At 42.2% G+C, this 26,460-nt stretch overlaps 2 protein-coding genes across 2 annotated transcripts in view; one reads left to right on the top strand and one right to left on the bottom strand.

Annotated features, from left to right (window-relative positions):
* The window catches only part of KIAA1549 (KIAA1549 ortholog), a 141,232-nt gene extending 126,040 nt beyond the window's left edge, over nt 1–15,192 (top strand). Inside the window, exons 17-21 of the mRNA XM_059473108.1 lie at nt 1,349–1,579; nt 3,257–3,309; nt 6,643–6,788; nt 8,602–8,756; nt 13,608–15,192. Of these exons, the coding sequence (XP_059329091.1) occupies nt 1,349–1,579; nt 3,257–3,309; nt 6,643–6,788; nt 8,602–8,756; nt 13,608–13,862 (840 nt within the window). The 3' untranslated portion in view covers nt 13,863–15,192. The remainder of the gene's footprint in view (nt 1–1,348; nt 1,580–3,256; nt 3,310–6,642; nt 6,789–8,601; nt 8,757–13,607) is intronic.
* A 6,876-nt stretch (nt 15,193–22,068) lies between these two features.
* Nucleotides 22,069–26,233, bottom strand: TMEM213 (transmembrane protein 213). The gene is made up of 3 exons (XM_059472860.1): nt 26,074–26,233; nt 23,749–23,802; nt 22,069–22,965 (listed from the first exon to the last, which is right to left on the bottom strand). The coding sequence occupies exons 1-3, from the start codon at nt 26,153–26,155 to the stop codon at nt 22,796–22,798; spliced, it is 306 nt and encodes a 101-aa protein (XP_059328843.1). The 5' UTR covers nt 26,156–26,233; the 3' UTR covers nt 22,069–22,795.
* Nucleotides 26,234–26,460: the final 227 nt, after the last annotated feature.

The raw sequence follows: 26,460 nt of genomic DNA, 5'->3' as shown, positions 1-26,460 counted from the left end.
TCTTTAAAGATGGTTTAATAATTTTAAGAATTTCACTGTTAGCTGCATATGTGGTCAGGTGACTCTGATGTCAATTTCTGCAGTTTCCCTTTGCCTTCAGACATGAGTGTGATGATTTTAATGTCATGCTGCAGTAGAATGAATTATCATCTGGAGCTGTTTAATTAAGACATGGCACACAGCAGGCTCAGCCCCTTTGGCATCTGCAGTGAGACTGCTCGGAATGCTAAGTTCCTAATAAAGTAGAGGCTTGTGCCTCTTGACGACTGATTTTGCAGTCTGCATGCAGTGGTAAGAATGAGCTCTGATAATAAGTCTGCTGCTCTAAAGCTCGTTTAATTTCCTCTCACTGATGAACAATAAGCCCATGTGGTAAGATCCCAGGTAGTAATTATGATGCATGCCTAAGGTATTGCTGCATTGAAGCACTTACATGAATCCCATTCAGGTGATGCACCCAAGTTCAAGCTCCATGCAGGTTACCACTTAGTTCCTTAACTGCTTCCTTTCTGCGTTTTTCTGGGAGGTGGTAATTGTTTAATGTTACTGCTGATGTGGTCAGTTATAAGCTAAAGACTGAATTAATTTCTTGGAACTGCAAAAGCTGTAAAGTGATAGATGTAGACAGCTGATTGGTTTTCTTGTGGCTGGAGAAATGATCTCTGCATGACTTCATTATGTGGTTGCAAAACACAAGATTTCTGTTATAGCTGAGTAACTCCTGCCCAAAGCTCTGCTGCCTTACCTGAGATCAGAGTCCTGTCACAGACATCTTTTATGAAAAATCCTTTCCTTAGGATTTTTCCTTTTGAGAAACTGAGAGGTCTCAAGAACAAAATGTAAACAATAGTTATCTGCTGCTGTGGAATGCAACAGGTGAATCTTTGATTGGCCCATGTTAGTAATTTCTAATTAATGGTCAATCACAGTGAGCTGGCTCGAACAGAGAGTCCGAGCCACAAGCTTTTGTTATCTTTTTTTTATTATTATTCTTAGCTAGCTTTCTGATGATTTTTTTATCTATTTTTTTAGTATAATTTTAATATAATATATATTATAAAATAAAAATCAAGCCTTCTGAAACATGGAGTCAGATCTTCATCTCTTTTTTCATCTTAAGACTCCTGTGAACACAGTCACAGAGTCCTTCAGACTACACTGAATGAAGTGTTGGAGTGTTGAATGAAGTGTTTGGTGTTACATATGTGCATGCAGCAGCAGGGAGGGTAAGGGCACATGACGTGATTTTGGTCAAGACTGTGTTGCTCAGCCTGAAGGCCCACAGGGGCTTGGAAGCCAGTTAGATTTTCTCTGTGGCTGCCCTTCACCTTCCTTCTGTTTGCTGCAGTCGGACCCAGACCTGCCAGCGGAGCCGCAGACGTCATCCTCAGCGGAGGTGGGGAAGCTGGCGGGGCTGCCGGCGCACGCCATGCCGCAGTACGTGCCCCCGCAGCCGTCCATCGAGGAGGCGCGGCAGACCATGCACTCCCTGCTGGACGACGCCTTCGCCCTCGTGGCTCCCAGCAGCCAGGCCGGCCCCAACGCCGTGCCGGCGCCCGGGGGCTCCGCAGCACAGCCGGTGAGGGGCAGGGAGGGAGGGACTGCCTCGGGGCGGGCTGGACTGTTGGAATAATACCAGTATTATTGGTGTTACAATACCAGTAATAACAAACTGGCCCTTACTGCTTGACCAAAGGCGGCAGCTGTGGTGGTTTCACCTCAGAGGCACCTTTGGCTGGCTGGATGCTGCAGCTGGGTGCGTGGAGGCAAGTCCAAACATGCAGGAGCTCAGGTTTACCTCTGGTGGAGAAGCTTTAAGACAATGGTGAAGGAAAGGAGTCGGTTCTGCTGGAGGGTTTCAATCCAGAGCTTTATTCCTGGCCCACAGGCCTCTGAATCCAGTAACGGCTCCAACAGAACTCACCAACCATGTGGTTGCTGTTGCTTTTAACCCCAGGGAGAGGGGGATAGAAGGGGCATGGGGGGCTATCAACCAGGTACAGAGGGACACCTGGATGGCCCAATGTCCTCCAGGGGTGAAAGGCATCTTTTGAACTCTGCCAGTCACTCAATGTCCTCCTGGAATGCCAGGATTGACCGACAGTGCTCAGCAGGGAGCAAGGGAGGGGAAAGGAGAAGTAGCTGACGCACCTGGGGAAAAAATCTACAGGGAGAGACCTGAGGAATCTGAGGCAAACCATGACATCACGCTTCAACACTGGGAGGTAACATCCCAGATGTTTATTTGGGATGCAGTTCTAAAGGCATCTCTGGGCAGGGAGTTAGTGCCGCTTGAGCCACGGCCATTCTGTTGTGTCCTTGCTGTCAGGGCTTAGCACAACCTAGAACATTCCTGGAACAAGGAGAATTCAGAAATGACTGTCACAAGATGGTGAACTTGCTTTCTGAGCTGTTTGGTTTCTTTTCCCTTTTCCCATCTCATTTCCTTCAGGATAATTTGATCATTTCAGTTCTTCTCAGTTAGGATCTTTCACAAGTCAGTCTTGCTGTGTCTGAGAGTTAAACTTTTTTTTTTTTCCTTTTTTTCTTTTTTTTTCTTTTTTTTCTTTTTTTCTTTTTTTTTTCTTTTTTTTTTTTCTTTTTTTTCTTTTTTTTTCTTTTTTTTTTTTCTTTTTTTTTCTTTTTTTCTTTTTTTCTTTTTTTCTTTTTTTGCTTTTTTTACTTTTTGGAATGTGTGGTAGTTCCTATTTTGACAATGAAAAAAAGAATGCATTTGGCATAGGTCATATTTTTCCGCAGGATATCCAAAAGCTTTCAGGAAATGAGGGATACGGAAGCAGTGTTTCTGTGTATGATTTTTTTTGTTTTGATGGAGCACTGAAACACATGGATAATCCTGTAGGTCATGATAAGTTCTGATGAATCTGAGCACTGTGGTGTCTCTGCTGCAGTGTGATGCTTTTTGAGGTCAAAAGAGATTTCCAAATGCCAAGGTTGGCTTTTTGCTAAGTAGATATTGGAGCAGCTCTTGATCTTCTGCAACTGAAAAAAAAGCATTTCTGAAAGGTTTTTAAATTAAGACTGCTCATACAGAAGAGACTTTAGCTGCTGTAGCAGTGATTCCCAGATCTTCTTGTGCTCCTTTGTTAGTAAAACTTGAATTCTTATGGCTGCCATCAAGTCCTACATACAGGCTTAGTGATCTCTGCCATTCATCATTTAAAAGGCTGACTGTGGAGTTCCCAAGGTATGAATTTTGATTTTAATTTAGTGGTTTTTTTCATTCTCCTGACAGAGATACATGGAATTTGGAATGACTCCGCCAGCAGCGCCAGGTCTCCTACCGAGGTAGCTTTTTACTGATCAAATTATCATTTATTATTTTCCTTGCAATTACTTCAGATTTCTTAGTGGCATGGTATATTATTATGCAAAGTACTGAATAAATGAGAAGTAACAGGAGTCCAGATCCAGTCTTTGTTACTTATTTATGAAGCATAAATGACATATGCATGCTGTATGGAATCCAAGCCTCTGTTTAAAAGAAATGTGTCTTTAAAAGAAATGTAGCCCCTCAGCTATAGCAAAATCCTTCCAATATTCAGTAAACCACTGAGTATGAGCTTTTGGAGAGCCTGAAACAGTTACTCAGATGCATGTAATTCTCCCAATACTCCTGCTTTCATCTTGTTTCTGTATCCTCAGGGCAACACTCATTCACAACAGCTTTCATATGACTAACAGATTCATTCTATTTTTAACCAAGTTGAGAATAAATGACAGAGCACAGTCACCCTCACAGAGAAAGTCTGCCTTGCAGCCCTATTATTTTAAAATCAGGAGAGGAACAAATTCTCCATCTTCTCCTGCCCTTACCATAAGAGATTTGTGTAAAGGGGAGAAAACGTTTGTCCAGGTGATTGTTTACTTCACATTTGGTTTGTGTGTTTTAACCACATGTGAAGTTGGACTCTTGAGTCGTGGTGCTCACAGGGGTGAGACTTGTCTCACCCTCTCCAAGCTGCTGCAGCCAGGCTGGTCAAATGGTGGCCTTGTGCTGCTCTCTCATTGCCTTCTTAGAGTTCACCATGTGAGATGAAATCCCACAGTTATCCATGTCATTCATCAGACTTCACCTGAACCCTTCACTGCCTTGGAAACTTGATGGTAAAATAACTGTGAAGAACTTTCCTTTATTTATTGTTCTGCAACCTGATTTTGGGAAGACCAAGTAGAAAAGGAAGAGTTTCTATGCATCTTGCATAGTTCTTGGCTGGAGGTGACAGCTTCAGTGTGAGTGGAGCATACATGAAATGGCACACAGCATGTACATATTCAGGGAAGATGTGATAAATTAATAATGAAAGTGCTGTAGTCCATGTTAACCTGAGCAAGATGGTGTCTTCACAATGTGTTTTTTATTCAGATGTTTATCGTTCTTTGGCATGGGCAGCCTGAATTTATGTAAATCACAAAAGGCCAAATGCTGGCTTTGCCAGTGTCAGCAGAGTAAGTTAACAATCTGCAAAGTCATTGATCTGAACAGAAAGAATTCCTCTAAGTTTTCATTAAAATAGAAAGCTTCCTAAAGCTTGGTCAATAGAAAACAAGTTGTCATGGTTGTGCTGTGGGAGTTATTCTCAACATCTGAAGATAATGACAAACAATTTGAACGAAGCAATGCCCCTGGCTAGAGGAAGGAAAAATAACCTGAGGTCAGTGTGATTAGGTGGCATGTATCAATGTCATAGTCCATTGGATTGAATATCCAATGCATGGAATACTAGTTGGGTGAGCATACTGTTCTCTTCCCTGTAATAACACCATCAGCATCTTTAATGGGGTGGAACCAACCTGGGGAAAAAAATTAAATGTGAAAGACCTAGGTCACATAACAGCTAGGCAGTCATAAAGGCACAATGAACAGCTTTTGCCAGGAAATGGGTATTGAATCATGCAACAGAGATAAATATACTGAGCTAGAGTGGATTAGTGGTGTAAAATTGATTCTTGGAGCAGTATCTCCTGACTTAAATGACTGGAGATAATTTTGGGGTTTTTTTTGGATGTGTAAAAATTGAAAGCTGAATTTCAGTCTGGAAATAAGAAGGAGCACTACAAAGCCTGTATGATACAGATGCAGAGCTGTATTCTGGTTTTATGCTCTTATGTTGATCCTTTGACTTTATAGAGAAGCTGTAGGTATCTATTATGAAGAAGATTGAGAAGGTGAAGCCTTTTTAAATGTGAACCTTTCAAGTGCAAACACATCAGCAATAAAGAATTTACTTCCCATCCTCTGAAAAATTGGCACAAAAAGAATACATTTGCGGTAATGTTGAGAAAATATTTTCTTTAGACAACATCAAAAAATTGTAGTAATTCATCAGCTTCAAAATTCCAGCTCAACACTGCAGACATAAAGGGCCAGATTATTACATCCTTTACTGATTACAGTGATTAACATAACAGAAGTGATGTTGTTAAACATTACCTACCCATTGAAGCATTTATTTGAACTAGTTTGTGTGGTTGGAAATGGTTTCCTCTGGATCTGCTGAGTGGACAGATGGGGATTGGACATGAGGGACCTGGGGAAATTCTAGGACTTCCACAGTGGGATTGTTACAGATTGAAGCCCTTTAACCTTCTCCATCTTGTAACTCTGCATGCCAAATAGCTGGTACTTTTATTTACAATTACTTATTTGTGCTTTATTAGGTGATTTATTATGTCAACTTTCTTTGCTGTCTGGCTGTCATATGAAGGTGGGTAGTTTTCCAAATAAAGCACAAATCAAGAATAGTGTAAGCTAGATGCAGTCACAGGATTTTGCAGTAAAACAAAGGGTTGTATAATCGAGATCTTGAGGAACAGCATACACTGCAGGCTGTAGCCTAGGAGGGCTTAGATGCCATTGTGGTAAAAGGCATAGAAAACTCATCCCTAGCCCTCACTTTGTGTAGTTCCATGTGCCTGAGCCTGGCTGCTTGTCTCACGTTGCTATTTGTAGCAAATACATAACAGTGACTACCAGCGCCAGCCTGATCGATAGGAAACATTAATTTCAGTAGACATTACATTTCTTCATATGTGCAAATGCTTTGAGTCGTTTCACAAATCTTAAAGAGCACAGTTTTGAAAACTTCCTGAAAAATTATCAGGATACTTCATGAAGGAATATTTGTTCACAAAATGCACATGTAATGCAGTTTATGTTTTGGTTTAGACCAAAAGTGTGTGCCTAGAAACTCTTTGAGTAGAGTCAGCTTTGTTGCTGAGGTAAGCAGCTACATAACTGTTGAAGTGTTATTTTCTATTTTTTTTCACTGAAGATGCTTTTTTCCCCCAAGGAGAAAACAAGATCTTAAGATCTGTCAACTTTTTTCTCTGCGTTGAGGAGGCTGCAACATGTGAAAAATTTTACTTGTGTAAAATTTTGTTAAAACATGTTCTTCAGATGTAAATATTTTCCTCAACATTGAAGGTTGAGACTGCAACATGGGAAAAACACTTGTGTAACATTTTGTTAAAACATGTTCTTCAGATATAAATATTTTCCTCAACACTGAAGGTTACAATTACATTAAAACACCTAAAGAACCACTGTGCGAGGCACACCTACGTTATTGTTTCTGATTAGGGATTTCACTTCTTTTAACCTTGCCTCCTCTTCCACAGGCAGAACTTTGGGCCAGGTTTCCTTCAGCCTGCAGAGCTGATGCACGGAGAGCAGCCACCCCCTGAGGTTCAGTACTCCTCCAGGGGGATGTACTCAGAGGAAATGCCATCAGTGGCACGGCCACGGCCCGTTGGAAGCACTGCAGGTACACTTCACTCAAGTTAAATATGCAGGAAAATAACTGAGCCTTTCCTCTGTCTGTTCCTATGCCAAGGTCACCACTAAGGTGTCGTTCTCCTTCAGCTGCTACATGTGATATGTGGTCCTTGTCCTTAATGCCCAAAAAAAGATTATTACAAAGTGAGGTTAACTTCACTTTTTGTAGGACCTTGCATTGCCTCTTTTTTAGTATCTTACAAGCACTGGTTATCACAAAGTGTATTTTCACAAAACCCCATTTGCTAAGAATGGACAATTACTTGTTTCAGAGATTACAGTGTATGCTAACTTTCCATTTTGAACTAATTTTTGCATCCCAAATCAGCATGCTAAATAGCAAAATTTTTTAACATTTCTCTATATCCATGTTTCTTATTTCTCTTTGTAAAATTGTGTGCATTAGAACAGTATCTCTTCGTTTTACATTGAATTATCTATTTCTGCTTCCCCCATGAAATCACCTTCCCTGATCTGGTTGAGATAATTTTGATAGCAGTCACCAATGCTGTCATGATGGTAACATCACATGGTAGCTAAGCAGCAAACACTTCTAAGAATAAAATTTTGTATTGCTATGTAAATGTTACAGTTAATTTTGTCCCAGATAAATATTTTCTTCCTTGAAAAAGACTGGAAATATGATCATATACTTATATCAGAAGCCCAGTTTTGATAGTTGCTCTTATCTCCCTGTAAATGTTAAATGAATAAGAATAGTAGGAATGTTGTAACTAACTATTACAGCTAAACAATGACTATTTTATTCCCTAATTCACGCTATTGTCTAAATGTTAATATGTATTCTGCTTTAAAGTTTGGAGGCACTTAAGATATTTAGTTTCTGTCCCTCAGCATGATTACGTGTAAATATCAAACTTCTGAAATATTGGGGAGTTTTGAGAGAAAATAGGGAAGTGATCAAACTGTCCATCACATTAATCGCACTGTTGTTTTTGTCTTTTCCTCCCCTTTTGTGCATACACACACTTTTATGTATCTCTGGCTTAAATGTGTTTCATTTCTAATGAATTATGAAGTATTAATAGTAATTTTAAGAATAAAAATGTAAATGACATTTCCCTGTGGGAGACAATTAATGAAGAAGGAAAGCTGGCATGTTGTTACGTATCTCTTGCAATTAGTGGTGGCAGCTATCCTTGCATATGTTTGAAAGCAGTGGGAAGGAGGGAAGGGAAGGAAGAGGAGAAAGGAGGAGGTTGGCTTTCAGGCTAGAAGGAGATGCAGTGTGTTGTGACCTTCTCTTAGTTAAGGACAGCATGGTTTAATATTTAACCACAGAGCAAAGCTGAGAGAAGCACACTCTTACTTAGTCGTGTTTTATTCTTCAACACCACACAACAGGAGGCAGTCTGCAGAGTTAGGGTCTTGCCAGTGTGATGCAAATAAGGTGTGCCACAGGAGCAAATGTCCTCTCTTTGCTGCTGAGTAATTGGCATGAAAGCATTGCCAGAGCTTTCAGTAAGCAGTGTTGGGAAAGGGCTGGCATGTTTTTGAAATGAGGAGTAACCCATGTCAGAGATGTGTGTATCTCAACCTCTTCTTTCAGTGCAGTGCCATGAAATGCATCACACTCACATGAACTGCACAAAATGCACATAACTTTTCTGTCTTCATTCCACACTGACAGTCTTCTTTCTGCTGATTTTTATTAACTGCACAGAAACAGAGCTCCATTTTCTTCTCGTCTCCCGCTTCCAACAAAGTTTTATGTTATCATATGTCTGCCCTGCAAACTTGACTGTGTATGAAGATGAAAAAAACCAATATTTGCTTTTAAGGTTCTCAGATACAGCACCTCACTCAGGTGGGAATTGCTAGCAGGATCGGAGGTCAACCAGTGGAGCTCCCCTCAGGCAGAGCAGGGCATGGCCAGCCGGGGGGGCCAGGGTGGCCCCAGTATCGTGGAGAGGATGAATGTGCTAGGCGAGATGCAGTGAGTACTCTTACACATTTCCATAGTTTCCAAAGTAGTGATTTGTTTGGGTATTTTTTTCTTGCATTACTGTTTGGAACTTTTTTTCTCCTCCCCTGGAATACTTTTAGTTGCTTCTCTGACATCCTTTTCTTTGCTCTTCAGACCCTTGTTAGCTCTTCTGACTTCTGCTTGCTGTTCTTTCACCTTTGCTTCTCCAAATGCTTTCTCTCATTTTTCCCTACCTTTTTTTTTTCCTCGCTTGAGGCCTTCACCCATTAATTGCAGTTCATCCAGTTCTGCTTCTGAGCTCCAGCAGAGGTGGATACTGCTTTACATTCCTTCTTTGGAATATGCCTCTGTATTTTGAGATCATTGTCATTAGAAAACATTGAATTAAATTGTCCCAGGCTGCCATCCTATTTTGTATGCATAAAGATCTTTTATCTTCTGTATCAGTACTAACAGCAGGAGTCAGGGAAGCAGAAAAAGGTTCATACTTGCTCATAACATTGGAGGTGTTTTTAAACAAGTTTCTTTCCTAGCCTAAGTCAGCAGGAGGTGGTAAATGAACACATGCTCCTTTACCTGTGTTGCCCAGGCAGCCACGGTGATTTCATGTTCTTGGCAGCTGTGCTTCCAGAGGTTGACATTTCTGATTCAACCAGATGTGTGAGGTTGAAGGTAACATATGGCCTTGCCAGGAGAGAGACACTTGGCTGCTACCAGTCCCTCTTTGGTGCATTTGCATCCTGGAGCAGACTGACCTGCAACAGATTTATTGCAATACTCTTGAGAGTGACAACTTTATGCTTCTTCTTTTGCTTCTTAGTTTAAACTATCTTTTTTTTATTTCTTCCTTGAGGAAAGAAAGTGGGATCTCCTCCTTTTGCATATTTAGGGCAGTGTGTGTTCACACTACTTGATGTTGCTTTGCAGTATTGCATGATCATGACATAGCTTTGCAGAAAGGAAATGCAACAGGTTGGGCTTATCTCTAGATTTTGGTGAAATTGAGCTGCCTCCACTCCAACTAAACTCAAGAGGAGCAGCATCAAGTTTTTGAGAACTGGGTATGCTGTTTAATACTATTCAAAAACTTCAGCTGTCAAAGCTGAAAGATCTGTTTCCCTAATTTAATGTGCATTCTGTGCTTGAAACTGTGGCATTTGAATGGAAGATCATAATTTCAGTTTACATCTAAGAGAGTACTTGCATGAGAGACCTTAGTGTCTCAAGTTCTTTTTTTTTTTTCAGAGACATCTCTGGGTTACCATTTATTGACCTTTCTTTACATTTGTCTCTCTTTTCTGAAAATGGCTTTTCTACATCTGTGGGCATGTTCCTGTTCAGGTCATTGAAATCCAGGCTGGTTTTCTTTTGGTTCGTCTCAGTTTAAAGATTTCCTCAGCTTTGACAGCATTTTTTGCTCACTGGTTACTGCAGTTCATATGTTACTGCAATGTGAGTTTTTTTTTCAGTTTGCTACTAATAAACAGGCAAAAGGAGGAGATAATGAACTAAAACTTATTTGAATTTGGTGCCATGCAGTTGTAGGAGAGCTCATGTATTGCCTGAACTTTCTTTTTCCTGTGAGCAATTTGCAATTTTATTTTTTAAAGGATTCTTCTCATTAAAAAAAAAAGAAAAAAAAAAACAAAAACACCCCACCAAACAAACAAAAAGTTGTCATCTTGTAGCTTTCTGTAGTTGAATAATTACCTTTGGAATTTGGATGTTTCAATAGCACAGAGCTCTAAATTTGTCTTTCCTCGTTTTGGCAATGAGGCTTTACTTCATGATGGTCATGTTCCTTGTGGTGCATTATTCAACTGATCCTATGCAAACCTTGTCTTACTGTTCCCTCATTCTGAGCAAGTTTCTAAAATTAAACTCTGCATTTAGGAAGATTGAAATCTAGAGCATTCTTCTTGTACACAAACTGGACAGGGATCTGCATTTGTCTTCCTGCAATAGCATTTTCCTCACAGCATCCTCACCCCTTTATTCCTGAAGTCAACACCTGATTTTCTGCTGGAACATGACCTCTCACTTGTACCTCCCAGCCCAAAGCCAGTGTGCAGGGTACCATCAATTCCCTTAATTCTCCATCCAGAAGGGCCAGGGCACCCAGGAGAAGGACAGCATTTCCTTAGCTGACACAAAATACAATCCTGAGCAAGTGCTCATCTGAACAAATGAAGCCTGGCTTCTTACAGTTGGTCTCAGTGTCTGGCATATCTGCACCTCCCTCCACCACCTGGCATCACCTCCTACCCCTGCAGAATCCCCTGGAGCTTTCCACTGTTCTCCCAAGCCTTCCTGCAGGTTTCCAGTGTTTCCCCAAAGATACCCCTACCCTTTCACTCTTATTTTTCTACTCAGCTGCCCACTCTAGTGTGTCAAAAAAATCTCATCAAACTTAGTTGTCCCTCAAGTCCCTGAGACAGGCCCTGTGACATCCATGCTGGCTAAGAGATCCAGCAGAGCACAGCCTAACTTGACTTTTCTGCCACTCAGATGCAGATTCAATGATAACAAATAAGCTTATAAAAAAATCAGATGATGTCTAATTAGCTACCTGGTTTTGTGAACTTTATCTATATGTTCATACATTCATATATACACAGGTATGTCTGGGTATATATTTATTTAGTTCAGTTGAAATTGGCCAGAGTTCAACGGGTATTAAATGGAGATTAACAAATTTACACTTTCATCTCATAAATCTTCATTCCTTAAGAAGGAAGATTCAATAAAATATTTTTGTCAATTTTTTCATACTGCTGTTAATTATCTAGAAGTTTTTAGGGAAAAATATAAAATGTATAGCTATTATATAGAACTATATATTTTTGCATATATAATGTCATATAACATATCTTTGTGTGTTTCTGTTAGTAAAGAAATCTTTAAAAACCAGCAAAAATTATTTCAGACGTTTTGCTCCTATTATTTTGCTGTTGTAGGTTAGTACAAGTTAGGTTTCTAAACCAATGTGGTATTGAAGTTTTACAGGCCTGTTTAATCGTGATGCTATATGTGAAATCACAGAAACACACCCTTTTCTTTTTCTGTGATATTTAAGAAAACCTTGAAAAACATAATGTAAAAAACAGCGACTGTGGTCATCAGACTCCATAAATTTCATTAAGAGAAACCATTCTTATGGCGGTAATTTAGTGCACTGTGAGATAGGAGCTGAATCACATAGTGCATTTTAATGTGAAAGTAACCTGAACATAATTTAGGTTGCTGTTAAGACTCATGTGTCAAGGAGTGTTTCCTTTTAATATTTTTTTAATGTCATCTCTTCCCCATAAACCCACAGAGTACTTGTCAGGTTTGCCAACTCTAGACTGCATGTATGAATTAGTTTCAGGTTTCACTGCCAAATGAATAATTCTGAACAATCAGGAGACCCATTCATTCCTTTCTGATACTGAAATCACCTCTCTTTCATAAGAAATAAGGCAGGATGTTACTTGGAAAACCTTTACCTATCATTCTTCTATTAAAGCCTCTATCCCCCTTGATCTGTCTCCCAGAATTAACAGTATAAAGGAGGAGTGCTGTACGTGAGTTGCACAAGAGACTCAGAATCTATTATTAATTCTTCTTTATACAAAATGGCTTAAATTTTATTCATTTGTATTATGAGAGACGTTAAGGAACTTGCTCCCATGCATTTTTGTGTCACTGCACACGCTGCCACTGTCACTGCAGGTTCCCTGTATCCTTCCCAAGCTCTGTAATGTCCTCCTTCCCCCCCCGCCCTTGCTCCCAAATCCTCTTCCAGCTGACCTTGCTGTCCTTTCTTTCCCCATCAGGCTGCTCTCTCTGCTACTCCTTAAGGCTTGTTCCCAGACCAAGGTAGTGCTCACAGACTTGTGGTGGCCGTGCTCTGAGCCTGCTGCTCCCCCTGCAAGGGGATCACCTTGCTTTGCTCCCACCTGTGCCCTCCAGTCCTCTGTGTCCCCTGTTTGCTTCAGGCTGTCTCCCAGCCTTCAGCAGTTCGAGGCAAGAGGAAACACTTGCTTCAGGGTTGTCAGCTGGAGTCTGGATTTTCAAAATGTGCCTTGTTTGTGTCCGTACTGGGAGTTGCTGCAGTCGCCCTGTGTACTGTAAATCCATGCTTTGTTTTAGTATAAGCAGATTGTCTTGCAGAAGGACAAGCCATGAACTCAGGCTTCTGTTCTCTGTCTCTCTTGTTTTGTTAGAAAATGCACATTACTGAACAAAGGCAGAATTAACCCCTCCCTGCCCTGAAACAATGATTGTCCCTAAGCTGGGATAGCGTTTCTCAGATATTGAGTATGGAAAAACCTAATCTTTCAAATCCTAGTAGTTTTCTTCTGCTGCTTCTTCTGTTGACAGTGTTTTCCTGGGCACTGGGCAGTCAGAGGGTCCACAAAAGTGTACAGTCTGAACAGGCAAAGCAGGCAGGAAAAGGGAAAGTGGAAATAGTAGTATCTTTGCTTATAAATAGTATGGAAAAATGACAGCCAGGGGAAAAAGTGATTTGCCTGCTGTCTTTCAGGAAGTTGATGGAAGTGGATGGTAAGAGAAGGCAATTCTGATTTACAGTCATATGGGGTTTCTCCTCACCTCATTCCATTTCAGTTCCTAAACATACTGTAGATTGGAAAGGGGGGGTCACTGAACTTGAGGCAGTCCAGCAATTTTGTGTAAACTTCTGGTTTTGTGCTCCATAAGAGACATCACTCATTCATGTAATAGAAAAGCCATTGCAGCAGATATAAGCATCTCCATGTTGTTTTTCCCCAGTTCTTTGCCTTTTTGCTTTCTTGTGTTTTCTGGGATAATCACATTTATTCAAAAAACACAATAATGGTTTCTCCCTTTTTCCAGACGCATATGCATGGACACCAAGAATATTCCTCCTCACCAGTATTCCAGATGCAGAGGACTTCAGCCAGGCAGCCCTCAGCTCCTCCTGCTCAGCTTCCACACAACAGCCTTCAGGGCCAGGGCCTTTGCTACACCACCAGTTCCACTGAGGACCTCCAGCCAGGTCACTCGTCAGCCTCTCTTATCAAAGCAATTCGAGAAGAACTTCTGCGGCTCTCTCAGAAACAGACAACAGTGCAGAACTTCCACAGTTGATTTAGCATTCCCTTGCAAATCTGCCAGGTATCTGCTTCCTATGGAAGCAAAGACTCAGAGGAAATCAGCAATGTTGTTCTCACAAAGGAAGGAACTTCCACAGCTCTGTTGACAGCACTCTGGAAAAAATCAAAAAAGGCAACAAAATGAGAATAGTAAGGAGAGATGGGGGACAAACAGGGTAAATCATCAGTGTCATCACAAGTAATATTAATTAATCTGCTCATATTACGGTGCTCCTCTTCTCTCTTTACCCTCATTCAGGCTAACAGATAAATAAAACCATAGGTCAAGAACTCAGTACTCCAGCAACAACAACAAAAAAAAAATGACAGAAACTACGTCCAAGAATGATGGACTCCTTTTTCTAAGGAAGTAGGTGAAGTTTTTAATGAACTGAGATGACATTTTGCAAGAGATTACAAGTATTCTTATCTCTCCAGTGCTTATGGGGAACTGGTTTGTGTTGCTGTTCTGCAGGATTGCAAACTGTATCAACTTAAGGGTCTTGAAGGTCCAATCTCACATAGGAATCACTTTGGTTGTCAGGAACAATGGGACTGCTTAGAAAAAAAATCTTTATGAGTTACTTGTATTAAACTGGAACAATAATTGTTACAGCTCTGTGGTTCTGAATGGAGCTACCCTCTGCACTCTTCCTTGTTTTCCTTCTGGTGCTGAAGCTTCAAGTGTTCCTTCATCTTCAATGTTTGCAAAGTGAAACATTGGCCTTGTATAATTTAGAAAATATTTGTAGACTCATTCAGGCTGGAAAAAGAAAGCAAAGCATCCAAACAGAAACGGCTTGGTTTTTAATTTGTTTAAAAATTACTGAAAACTGGAAGGGGAATACTCAGCCACAGTTGAATTTGGGGAAATGTGTATGTATATCTTTAAAAAACTATATTTGCATACTAAATGCTCTTGCAAGACCAGTGATAAACTATTGCCACTCTGTAGTTTGCTTTGTGGACTGAAACCAATCCAGCCTGACTGGTACAGGGTCACCAGCATTATGTTATAAATTGATGTCCTAAATCATTGCTTATGTTTGGATCTGAATAATTTTAGTGGAAGTCAGTGACAATTTAGAGCATTAACATAGGCTTAGATTTGCAGTTTTGAGACAGTTTCTATATTTATACTTGTTTCCACTGTCCCTTTGGACAAAGGGTAATAAGCATTATCCCCATGGTAAGGATGGTACGTGCCATGGAACTGTTTTGTCGCTGTTTTTTTCAGAGTTTTTATTTAAAATTAGCTACGAATTTACTAATATTGGCCATTGCATAACTGTACCTGACATAATACACACGGACATTTTGCTTAAGTCACGATTGGTCGAAGTGTTTTCATTTTCAGGTCAGAGTGAGCTGAAGCTACTAAACTGGCACAGGGATGGAGGGCAGGCTCAGTGTGGGTGAGGAGGCTTGGGAGCCCTGCCCTAGGGCAATGGACAGCAGGAGGATTAGGTGCTGATGGCAGTGCTCAGGGGTCTGAGGAGCTGAGATCTGCCAGACAGAGCACTGGGCAGCCAAGCAGGGGCTGCATTTGCCTCATTTACTGGGGTAGAAATGGCAGTGGAGAAATACAGGTGCCATAACACCGGTGTGGTGTGGTGGTCCTTGGCTGCCACATCTGCTCCCGGCTCCAGTGCACGGTTCAGTAAGGGCAGCAGGACTAAGTCTGAAATGAAAACACCTGGGAGGATGTGGTGGAAGAAGTCCCCTCTGTACCTGCACACCTTATTCCTGAAGTGTGCCCATCCTACTCGCGGCCGAAGCCAAAACCTCCGTCGCTCATTGATGTAGAAAAAAAGGCGGTATGTTTCCCTCTTTTCTAGAAAGCTCTGATATTTTTCTGTTTACCTGTGATCATCAAAATGCTGTATGAAACTGTTTTGAGGGACTTAGAGTAATGAAGCACTGTAAATTAATTTCCAGTTCCCTGGCCTATGTGTGAAGCCCTCCTGGGCACCGGTTGAGGTTTGAAAGGAATCAGAACACCAGCACGGTTGTAACAGCAGTACCAACAGGTCACTATGATTTGAATTTTTTAAGTTTTTTGTGTGATAACTCTAGGATAAAAATAAACATTTGTTTTCTGCCAACTTTGTAAACACGAATGTTGCCAATACTTCTGCAAAATGCCAGGCTTTGAAGAATGAAGAGTGTATCAGGCAGCGTTCATTTGGTCATTTTGACAGCACTGAAGAGTGACTGTTGCTAAGTGTTCCCATTAAAACCATCTCTTTCAGACCCCACGTCCTTCTCCAGTTTAATTCTGTAGTGAGCTCAGAGACCGATGCTTATAAAAATATTAGCACATTACTGTGACTTTGTTTCAAGAAAATGTGGTCTTCTAGGAGGTAAATTAATTTTGTCTGGTTCCAGCTATTTAAGAACAATATGTTCTCTGTGAAATGAGAGCTTTTAAATTTAGAGGTACTTAAGCCACTTCTCATTCATTTTTTTTGCTAGTGATGATGATGATGCTATTGAGAAATTCCATCTTTTTATATTTGGATGTGTATCATTTCTCTTTTCAGTCCCTAATCTTATGAAGAACACAGGACAAATATGTATTTGTAAATAAAAGAGGCCTTCTGATGAAGAAAACTCTTTAAAACTTTCAACAGGATAGTAAAATATAAGAAGTCAGAAAGCTGTGTTTGGAAGTTGTTCTCAGATTAGTTGGAGTCTTGATCCAGCATCCAAAAAATTGGTATGACCTAATCTGTATCTTCATATAGGAAGAAAAGTAACATCAGTTAGCAGCCATCAGGTCCAAGAACAGCCTTAACAAGGAAGACCCACTCTTTTTGCAGCTACAGGAAAACCTGTTTTTTTCATGTGCTACAAAAGGATTCTGTGGAATGCATGTGCCAGAATGTGTGTTTCCACTTGGAAATTCTGGGGGGAAAAAATCTGTAAGTTTCTGCATCCCTGTGTGCTTGAGTTCTTTTGCCAGTTTTTTTTTTAATTGCCCTATTAAAAGGCAAGAGGGTGAAACCAAACGAACCTTTTTTCCCCTGAAACTTAAAGTATCCTATATTTAAGTATCTGCTAATGAATCTCCTGGTTTCTGTAAACATCAATCAGATGTAAAGTCGGTACAGGCACAGAAAGCTGTTACCAACTGTTGCATCCATTTCCATGACTAAACCATCTGGTTCATGGAATCCTCGGGCTCTTCCCTTTCTTCACAATTTTCCTTGACATTTGTGTTTAGTCTCTGTTTAGTTTGGCACATAGAAGAACTTGGCGAGATTAGAGCTACATAATTTAGCATGCTTGGTTTCCTTTTCATGGCCAGAGTGTTGACCTCCAGCCTCCTTCTTAGCTCCAGAATTGTTGGAGCTAAGTGAAATGTTACAGAGATTTTTCATACACTCAGTGTGGAAGGTGGGGTGTGCTTCAGTACTGTAAAATATTCTCCACCAGGATGGGACACGTGGTCCTGCTTGTGGCTGTGGGCTTTTGACTTGGGGGAGAAAACCTTGCTTTTAGGAGGAACAAAATGGGCTGGAAATGTTAAAAATGGCCACTCTGGAGCAGGAAGTGGAATTTTAGTGACCCTTGGCAATGTGCTGTACCTGCAGTGGTTTGGGTCAGGCTCCTTTCAGTGGCTGGGGAGCAGCAGTGTCAGCCAAGGTCTCTGTGTGTCACCCTGCACCAGGAGGCTGCTGTGGTGCTGGCTACCCCAGTGTGGTGCACATTTATGGACACAGGTAAATAACAGAGTGATCACCCAAAAGTGCAAGTTCCTGCCCAGCCAGTGCCTCTGAACTGCACCATGAGCAGCAGGGTTATGGCATCATCTTAGAAGGAAGCTGTGTACACAATCATAACTCTCCAAGAACCACAACAGCTCACACTGCTGCTGTTGTTAATTCATGGCTTGAAAACACATTTGGTGGATTACATAAGGAAGCTGGGTGTATGTTCAAGCCCAAGGGAAGTCACCAGTTGTGTGATGTGGATGATGGTAGGCAGCTGAACTCACTTTTTTATCTTTTGCCCTCACTACATTCCTCCCTTCTCCAGCTATCATAGTTTTTAGCTCAAGGAAGAAATGTGCATTTTCTGTTGTGTGCCTTAACTAGCAGTTTGTTATAAACAGGTTCCAGTCCCTGAAAATTCTCTATTTTGGCCAAGAGCTTTGAAGTGGCAGGATGAAGAACATGTGTGCCTTTGAGGTGGGGACATGTTGTGGGCCATATTTTTGGGCATTATATATCTTCTCAAGGAGGAGCTGACCTCTCTTAGCTAATGCTCTCATGTCTGTATAGGATGTTAGTATTGCCCAGCCAAAGCATGGAGCTTCCTTCATGTATTTTAGCCCAGAGGGTTGCTACATTAGAACTTGAATATTTTTGAACTGATCTGACATATATACACAATGTGTTGAAATGCCATGAAGGGGCAACAGTCTAGTAGAGGTGGAGCTTTGCAGGTGTCTCCCTTCTCCCATTTAGATAAAGCTGTGGAAAACCTGAAGTACTCCAGTTTTTGGTCCACAAGTCACGCTGTCAAGGTCATATTGTCAAATTGGACAGGAAAAGTCACAAGTCTCTTACAGCTGGTTTTTTTCAAGCAGTTTTCAGACTTGCAATACTGCATTGTTGATGTTGTGGTTTATTTCTGGATGGTTATTGCAAAGTAGGAGTTGGAAATTAGCTCATTGAACATGTTTGATTCTGGTACAGAAACCTGCAGTGAGCTTTGAATTCCACAACAGATGCCACAAAATAAGCAGAATCTGGAGTGCAAGGATAAGAGAGGTTGGTTGCTTCCCAGGAATGCCTATATTCCGTTCCTTGGCAGTAACTAATGACAATAAGTTTTTGAAATCCTAGATTTAGTAATGACTTTATCAAAATTCCTACAGAGTCCCAGCACAGAGCACATTTTCTTATGAATTTAACCTCTGTCTTGTCTGTGTGTTTCATGTGGGTAGGGAGCCCGGATGCTTGCCAGTTTTCATTCTTCTAGTGATTTGGCAAAGTGTAATCATTGTAAAGTGCAATTGCTTAATATGTAGCTCATTCTCTAAAACCCCAAGGATCAAGGCAGTGAGTAATGTGAGTCATTACCAAAGCAGTGGTATCTGAAAGGATGAAGAGTCATGCATCAAGTACCAATCCTTTAGGCTCAAATTCAGAATTGTTTAAACATCACTAGTTGGATGTGATTGATATTATCTCCAGGCAAATTAAAGCCGTTACCTGCAATGCTGTGCTGCTGCTTTTCTCCTTTGTTATTGAACGTGCTGTTCAGTTACATGTCCCCAGTGCTCTGTCTGTGTGAAACACTTGCAGACCAGCAGCTTTCCCAGGTGCCATCTGCATCTCCCTTCCCTTTCCAGGCACAACTTATCTTCATGCCTAAGATTCAGAAACTTGCTGCAGAAAATAGGAAGAACTCTGCTGATGTGGTCAGCAGTGCTGCTGTGGTTCAAATTTGTGAATTTTAGTCACTTTTTTTTTTCCCCCAGCCATTCAGGTTTCAACAATTTTCTTGGTTTTCTTTATACTAAATCATAAGAGCTGGAATAATTTTTTTTTTCTCCATCTCACTCCAGTGAGGAACTTTTTGGTCCTGGATAGACAATAACTGTGAGTGACTGGAGCATTAACAGTTCCATCATCATCTGGAGCTATCACCTTACTTTGTACATGTTTGGAGATGTGTAATTGCCTATACCAGCCTAGTGCCATGAGGTTGTGTGTAGCAGTTTGATGGGGCACCCAGGTTTAACACAAAAATGATTATTGCATGCTGATAAATCAGTGGTTACACTTTGCCTCCAGGGTTTCCTGTGGGAATAAAAATGACAGTGAATTCCTGAATAACAGTGAAAAAACCCCAAAGAACAAAACAGGGCATGTGCTGGATGTTTGTATAGCTCCCTTGAAGTCAGCAGGGGTTGGACAGCATTCCACTGGTTGGGATCCACAGTTAGAGGTATTAAATTATGAGTGATATTAAGAGCACGAAACAATTCACAATAGATGTGAACACCAGCCTTCAGCTCTGCTCATGGACTACTTTATAAGGCATTGTACTGTATAGTCATGTATATTTAATTTGTGCTTTTGTATGTTTAATTTGTACATCAAAACCAGACTACAGCCTTCAACTGTGACTCAGTTGCTCTTAAATGAGGGCTATAACCCACAACCAGTGCTCCTGTGTGTTCCCTGGATAAAATTATTCCAGGAAATGTAACAGCAGACTACAGATTATCTTTACATTTTAGAAATCAGGTATGTATAATCCATTTCTGCCTACTAATTTCTGTCTTTATATCAATGTCTCAATTTAATGCTGCAAATTTTTAATTCAGTGCTTTCTGTAACTGGACACGCACTGACAACACCATTAGGGCTTTTCTCCTCCTTTTGCAAAGTGAGTTGTTCTGCATAGTATGTACCTCAGAGAGTTCCTTTAAAATAATACTTTGGGGGTTTGCCCTGTGTTGTGCAGAAACAGGTAAAATGTTTCATTGATAGCCTTGGAGCCTGTGGAACACTGCCCCCTTGTTTAGGGATCCCAGACACACCTGGGAACAGCAGTGCCTTCATGACATTCATTACAGCAATGAGTCTTTTTAAGTGGCTCCATCAAATGACTTGAAGAGAAGCAGTGCAGATCAAACCTGACAATGTCAGATGTCAGAGTAGGTGATGCAGGCAGTAACAACCCTGTCACATCAGATCAGAGGTTTACAGGTCACTGATCTGGAAAAAGTACACATTTCACAGCAGAAATTATCTGTGAGATGTACTCCATTTTTATACCTGATTTTGTGGAGACTTGGGTATCACCTCTGAACACAGGCACACAAAATCCTTGAGGGCAGTACATTTTAACAAAATATGAGGTTTTTTTCCTTTTCTCCCCCTTTTGGTTGAGCTGGGAATCCTCAAAGGAAAATGCAAGACTTAAACTGTGTTTTAAGTCCATTACAACCCTTGAAGGTATCTGCACTATTTTGGAGAGTGAAGAAGGAACAAGCTGTGCAGGAACAAGTCTACAGGCAGACTTCAGGAAGCCCCACAGTTGCCCAGTTGTTTGGGCAGCTCTTTGTGGCTGTTGCTCTTGTAGGACATCTAGAGCTTGCATCACGTGCTGAATACTCAAAGACATGCAAAACATGTCTCTGAAACATGTTTGTTATGAAATATTTCCCCTCAATGATGAAAAGCAGTGCCATATCCAGCAGGCACTTCTGTGTTCCCAACCCAGAGAAAAATGCCCGTAAGAAGAGATCTGCAGAAGGTAGACATGAAGGCAGTAAGTGGAGATTTTTTTCATAATATCTTTCACATTGCTTTCACATTGTTTTCTGTTATTAAAACTAATATAACAGGAAAAAATTATGTATGTAAGTAGAAGACTTGTAGTACATAAGTGCAATGGTTTAACTGTCAACTCACTCATTGCATTTTGGGGTTGACTGAGAGCCCTTTGTTTCTGTAAGTTTGCACCTAAGTGAGAGGTTTTGTGGCAAGAAGTTGAGTATCTCCAACACTGAGATTTCTTGTGTGAAAATTACTTTTGTTTTAATTGCTGTATATTAAAAGGTTGAGAATTGAGCCCTTCCCTTTGAAAATTTACTTTCCTGACATGAGCATCTCTGTTCAGCATTTCACCCTGAAAGAATTTTTGTCTGAAGTGATCATAGTGATAGGGAAGGATGTATTTTCTTTTCCTCAGTGTCTCATTTGTCCCTGTTCCTCTTGATTGGGGCTAGTTGATAAGGGACAGCTGCCCATCACTTTGAAGTGACCAAATTGTCCTGATTTGAAGTGTTACTTGTGCCAGAATCAGTAGGAAGAGTCTTAAACTGATTTCTGTCGTTTCTCACTCATGAAGTTAACATACTGATGAGCTGATGGGAGAGTATAATTATTTATAGCAGATAAAGATCTCATGGTGTTTGAGTAACTTTTTAATAAAGTTAAGCATAAAAAGTGACTTTTTATGCTTAATTTCAGTTGATTTCTAGCACGTTTGCTACCTTTGTGTAGGTATAGGTAGGTTTAATGCTGATTTATTGAGATAGAAATAAAACTGGTGCAACTGCACCAAATCAGAGTTTGATTGCAGTGAGGCAAACCCTCCTGCATGAATACATCTTCTGAGAATCCTGTTTCTAACAATTTCTAAGCTTTATCCATATAAACCACTCAGTGAGAGTCTTTCAATCAATAAAAGTGTTTATTATCTTGGATAATAGGAACAGTTTTGTGCATGAATTGGATATGCTGGTTTAAACCTGCTTGCCACAGTATAGCTTGGCTTAGTTTCAGGCAGGTGAAAGCTGAATAAATACAACCAACATTCAATTCCTGCAACACATCTCACATCTAAATGGCTCTGGAAAAATTAGTTTTATTTTCAAACCAACCCAAACAATCCCTAAGTTTCCATAAGTCTTCCCATGTATCAGTGAATAGACTTTTAAATATTGCAAGTTAGTGAGTGAAAAGGCCTCAGTAAAGTCAATTATTACTTCCATTTACTGATGTGACCTGGCTATAGCTTAGTAATGGCTCTGGTAATGTTGATGCTCCAGAAAGTAGCTTTATTTGCCCACTTTCTGTGTCAAACCCATAGATGAGGCAATGTGCTATAGGCTGGTCACTGGTCCCTCAGCCTCTCCTCTTGTTGCTGTGCTCACAGCAAGCACGAGAGGGCTCAGAGACAAGTGGGGGTCTTGTACTGTGGCAGGGACGTGGTGGATTACACGGACTTGCCTGCTCCACACCTTGGCTGGCAGCTCCAGGGTGAAGCCTCAGCAGCTGCCCTGCCTGGATCTGGCCTTTTTTGGCTGGAGGTGTTTTCTCTTTCCCTTTTGTTTCTTAGCAAATGTTTGAAATGTTCTGTCAGTCCGCCCAGTGCTGCTGCTCGCTGGCTTGCTCTGCTTCAGGCCACCAAGTATTTGGGTTCATCAGGCCTGAGCTTCATGATCTTGTCCATGCAGAGCAGGATGAGGGTGAGGAACCAGAGGCTCCAGCCGACGGCCGCTGCGATCCACCCGTAGTCATCCATGCCCGAGGGGCAGCACGTGGCTGCCTGCCTGCAGAAGTTCACATCTGGGGGAGGAGAAGGGAAGTGAGCCCATGGGAGGCCGTGTACATGAGAGGTTTCCTTCACTAGAGAGGGCAGATGGCTTCTGCCCCATCACTCTGCCTTGGCATCTTTCCTCTAAGCCTGGCTCTTAAGCTGGTGGATGACTCTGGAGTACCTCAGGTTGTTTGGGGCTGGGTCCCCCTGACATGGGTGTAATTAGCACTGACCCCATGATGCAGAAAGCTGAACCATTGTTTTATTCCTCTATACTCTATTAATGCTATATTCTCAAGAAACCCATAACCCCTTCTAGCCTGTGTGATACAGCTTTGACCTCATTGGTCCAACAACTAAAACACCACCACCCTTTGGTAAACAAATCTCCATAACACATTCCACATTTGCCTGGCAACAGGTGCCAGCAAGTGGAGATAAGAATTGGTTTATTTTTTTCTCTGAGCTTTCTCATAGCCTTCCCCAGGGAAAAATGCCTGGGAAGGCCTGTCCCTGCTCTCTGTGGCCTGGTAGGGCAAGGGAAAGGGGCCTTCTTGGGAACCCCTATAATGCCTGCAGGGAGCTTTAGGACACAAATTGGCTATCAATTAGTCTGTTCAAAGCTCTGAGTCTGTGTCAATGTACCTAAGATATCACACCATGACAGTGGAGGAGTCTTAGAAATGCATCCTAGAGGCTGACCCACAATGGAAGACTTTAGAAGAGATAAATCCTATTCCAGAACAGCCTCTCAGTCACTGTGTAGACTCATCACCCAACTTTACAGGTAGGAATTATTTATGAAGACTTACTAAGACACAATGGTTCGTACTCAGTTGTTGAAACATTGGAGATGTCTTCAGCTGCTGCCAGGAGGAAAGCACAGGACAAAAGGTAAGTTGGATTAGAAAAGTGATGTTGGGCATCAAGCAGGAAAATCTGAAAGCCTTGTAGAGGTCTGTAGGGTGAAAACAACTTGAAGAAAGTTAACATTGCTGCATTAGGATATGCTTCCTCATCCCACCACTTTAAACCCCAGCTCCAGAGACTTGCTGTAGCAGCATCCCTCAGGAGCAGGTGAATCTCTGCACCTCTGCCTTGGTGGGACCCTGGCTGAGCCATTCCCTGGGAGCTCAAGTTAACCACTGTCCTTGCAAGGCTGCAGGGGCAGAATGAGCAAGCACAGAAAGGGGAGACACCACTCAGTGGCATGGAGAGATCCATGGCCCCAGGCTCTACCTCTGCCTCCTTTTGCCCTTGGAAAAATCCCAGGGTGCACAGGAGTGTGGCAGAGCCGAGGGCTGAGCCACCTTTGGGGAGCTTCAGCAGGTCCATTGAGGCTCCAATGGGAAGCTGTGGCCTTGCTGCAGGTCAGAGCATCTGAAACTGCTCTAGCTGGACTCTGGTTCATACCAGCATGGCAACCAGCTCAGGTTGCTTATTTCATACCAGAAATAAGTCAGGAGGGAGAGGCCTGGAGCTTTGATGAGGGTTCTGCCTCTTTATCCTGCTTCCTACCCAGAATCAGCACGCACACACACACACACACACACACACACACACTCTGACACAACTCTGTAGCTGGTGTCCAGCTCTCCAAATCTGCTCACGGTGTCTTAGGCCAAGCCCTCCTTAGTCCTCCCAATACTGCCTTGCCCCTGCAGCACTGCAGGAGCAAACCAGGACAGCTGCAGGGGTAAAAACACAAGCTGCACTGGTCCTTGTGCATCTGCCCCCTGCTACAGAAGGAAGGGGATCAGAGAAACACCTCTTCCTGTCAGCAGCACAGTTCAAGTTCAGCCAGGTAGGTATCTCCTGCACAGACATGAAAATGGCCTAGGGAGGCTCCAGTAGTGAGGATTCCTGCTGCATGGAGAAGCCCCAATGTGCTGCTGGCCCACAGACCAGGCAGAACCCATGAGAGAACTGTTTCTAGTCAAGGCATCACTGAGCTGGTAATTTGGAATGTAATAGATAAAATCAGCACCAGCTTGTTTTCACCAAAGACTGCAAAATAAGAGCTCAGGTTTAGTTTCAGCTGAGGAAAACAAAACAGAATGAGACACATTTGACCAAAGATTTGCTTTGAGTTTGGTGTTTTCCAAGGAACAGCAAGTAAACTGAGGTTGTCCTGCAGAACATGTTCCCCTTGGGGTCACCTGCTGTTGCCTAGCTCTGTGATTTGACTTGACCCATCATCAGCACTACCAAAGCTTTCCCTGTGGCCTCTGCCGTGCTCAGAGGGAGCCCCTGGGCAACCTGCTTCAGGGAAGGGTCTGAGTATTCCCTATTCTTCTGTCTGACCCTGTAGGATTTGCAGAATGACCTTGGCCAAGCCCATGGTTTGTTTTCTCAGTTAATAAGTACCTCACAGAAGAATCATTAAAACCTGCGTATGACCTGTGGAAGGAAGTACTGCAGAATGCTGAGTGCTGGTTTGTGTTTTTAGATCTTGCAGCCCAAAGAACAGGCTGGCAAAGCCAGCCCATCTTTAAACAGCTGGCAGCTCTCATCTGGTATACAAATGCTGATATACAAATGCAGGCAGTAGCGGGTGAGAAAGGAGCAGCTCGCAGGTGTCACATTTTGGTTTTAGGCAACTCCTACAATTAAGGTGGCACCAAAGCCACATTTTCTGCAAAAAGCTTGTAGTGAAAGTTAAATCAGACTGCAGTGATCTTAATGGGTGGTATTGCAGGTGGTCCTTTGCCTCAGCAAGCAGGAGAGGGCCAAGTAACTGTGGCCTCTGTCTCCTTGCCATTCAGAGGAGGCACCTGCAACTCAGTCACATTTACAGTGGCTCTGTAAATAACTGGCAAAATAACATCCCTTTACAGTATGATCAGTCATTCTCATCAGCATTAATTAATTCCAGCTCTTTCTAGTTTTTAGGTGAAGCGAGGGAATGCCCCCTTATTTTTAAAGAACAAATTACTGCCAGTACATGAAAGCATTGAGAGGAGCAGGGGAAAAGGGCACGGTGGGAAGGGAAGGGAAGGGAAGGGAAGGGAAGGGAAGGGAAGGGAAGGGAAGGGAAGGGAAGGGAAGGGAAGGGAAGGGAAGGGAAGGGAAGGGAAGGGAAGGGAAGGGAAGGGAAGGGAAGGGAAGGGAAGGGAAGGGAAGGGAAGGGACAATACCTGCAGAGCAGGAAACCCAGAGGGCAGCGGTGAGGCAGAGCACAGCGAGGGCTGCCCGGGGCTCACAGGACAAGTGCTTCATGCCGAGGGTGCCACTCCAGTGTCCCCACAGAGCAGCTGGCTGTCGCTGTCACTGTCAGATCTGCTGCAGCAATCCCTCGGTGAGCTCCGGGAGCCGCTGAGCTGGGCAGAGGGTGGAGCAAGGGAGCTTCCTGCTGCCAGGACACCTTGAACATTCCTGCCACAGCCAGGTGAGCAAAGAGAAGGGCTCTGACCAAAACACCTTCAGAGGGAGGTGGACACCAGGAGGTGGCCCCTGGAGGTTAAGCCTGAAGGTTTCTCCCCAGGATATGATGCAGCTGGAAGGAGGAGAGGCCTCCAGAGCCA

This window comes from Ammospiza nelsoni, chromosome 5 (assembly GCF_027579445.1).
Source record: "Ammospiza nelsoni isolate bAmmNel1 chromosome 5, bAmmNel1.pri, whole genome shotgun sequence".
Classification (NCBI taxonomy): Eukaryota; Metazoa; Chordata; class Aves; order Passeriformes; family Passerellidae; genus Ammospiza; species Ammospiza nelsoni.
This window is presented reverse-complemented; position numbering and strand designations above follow the sequence as displayed.

Excerpts from the sequence above, each read along its gene's own strand:
- TMEM213 (XM_059472860.1), bottom strand. The coding sequence starts at position 26,155 with ATGAAGCACTTGTCCTGTGAGCCCCGGGCAGCCCTCGCTGTGCTCTGC. Across the intron at positions 23,803-26,073 it reads CTGGGTTTCCTGCTCTGCAG|CAGCTGAAGACATCTCCAAT; the intron begins GTATTGTCCCTT and ends TCCTCCTGGCAG. Across the intron at positions 22,966-23,748 it reads GTACGAACCATTGTGTCTTA|ATGTGAACTTCTGCAGGCAG; the intron begins GTAAGTCTTCAT and ends CTCCTCCCCCAG.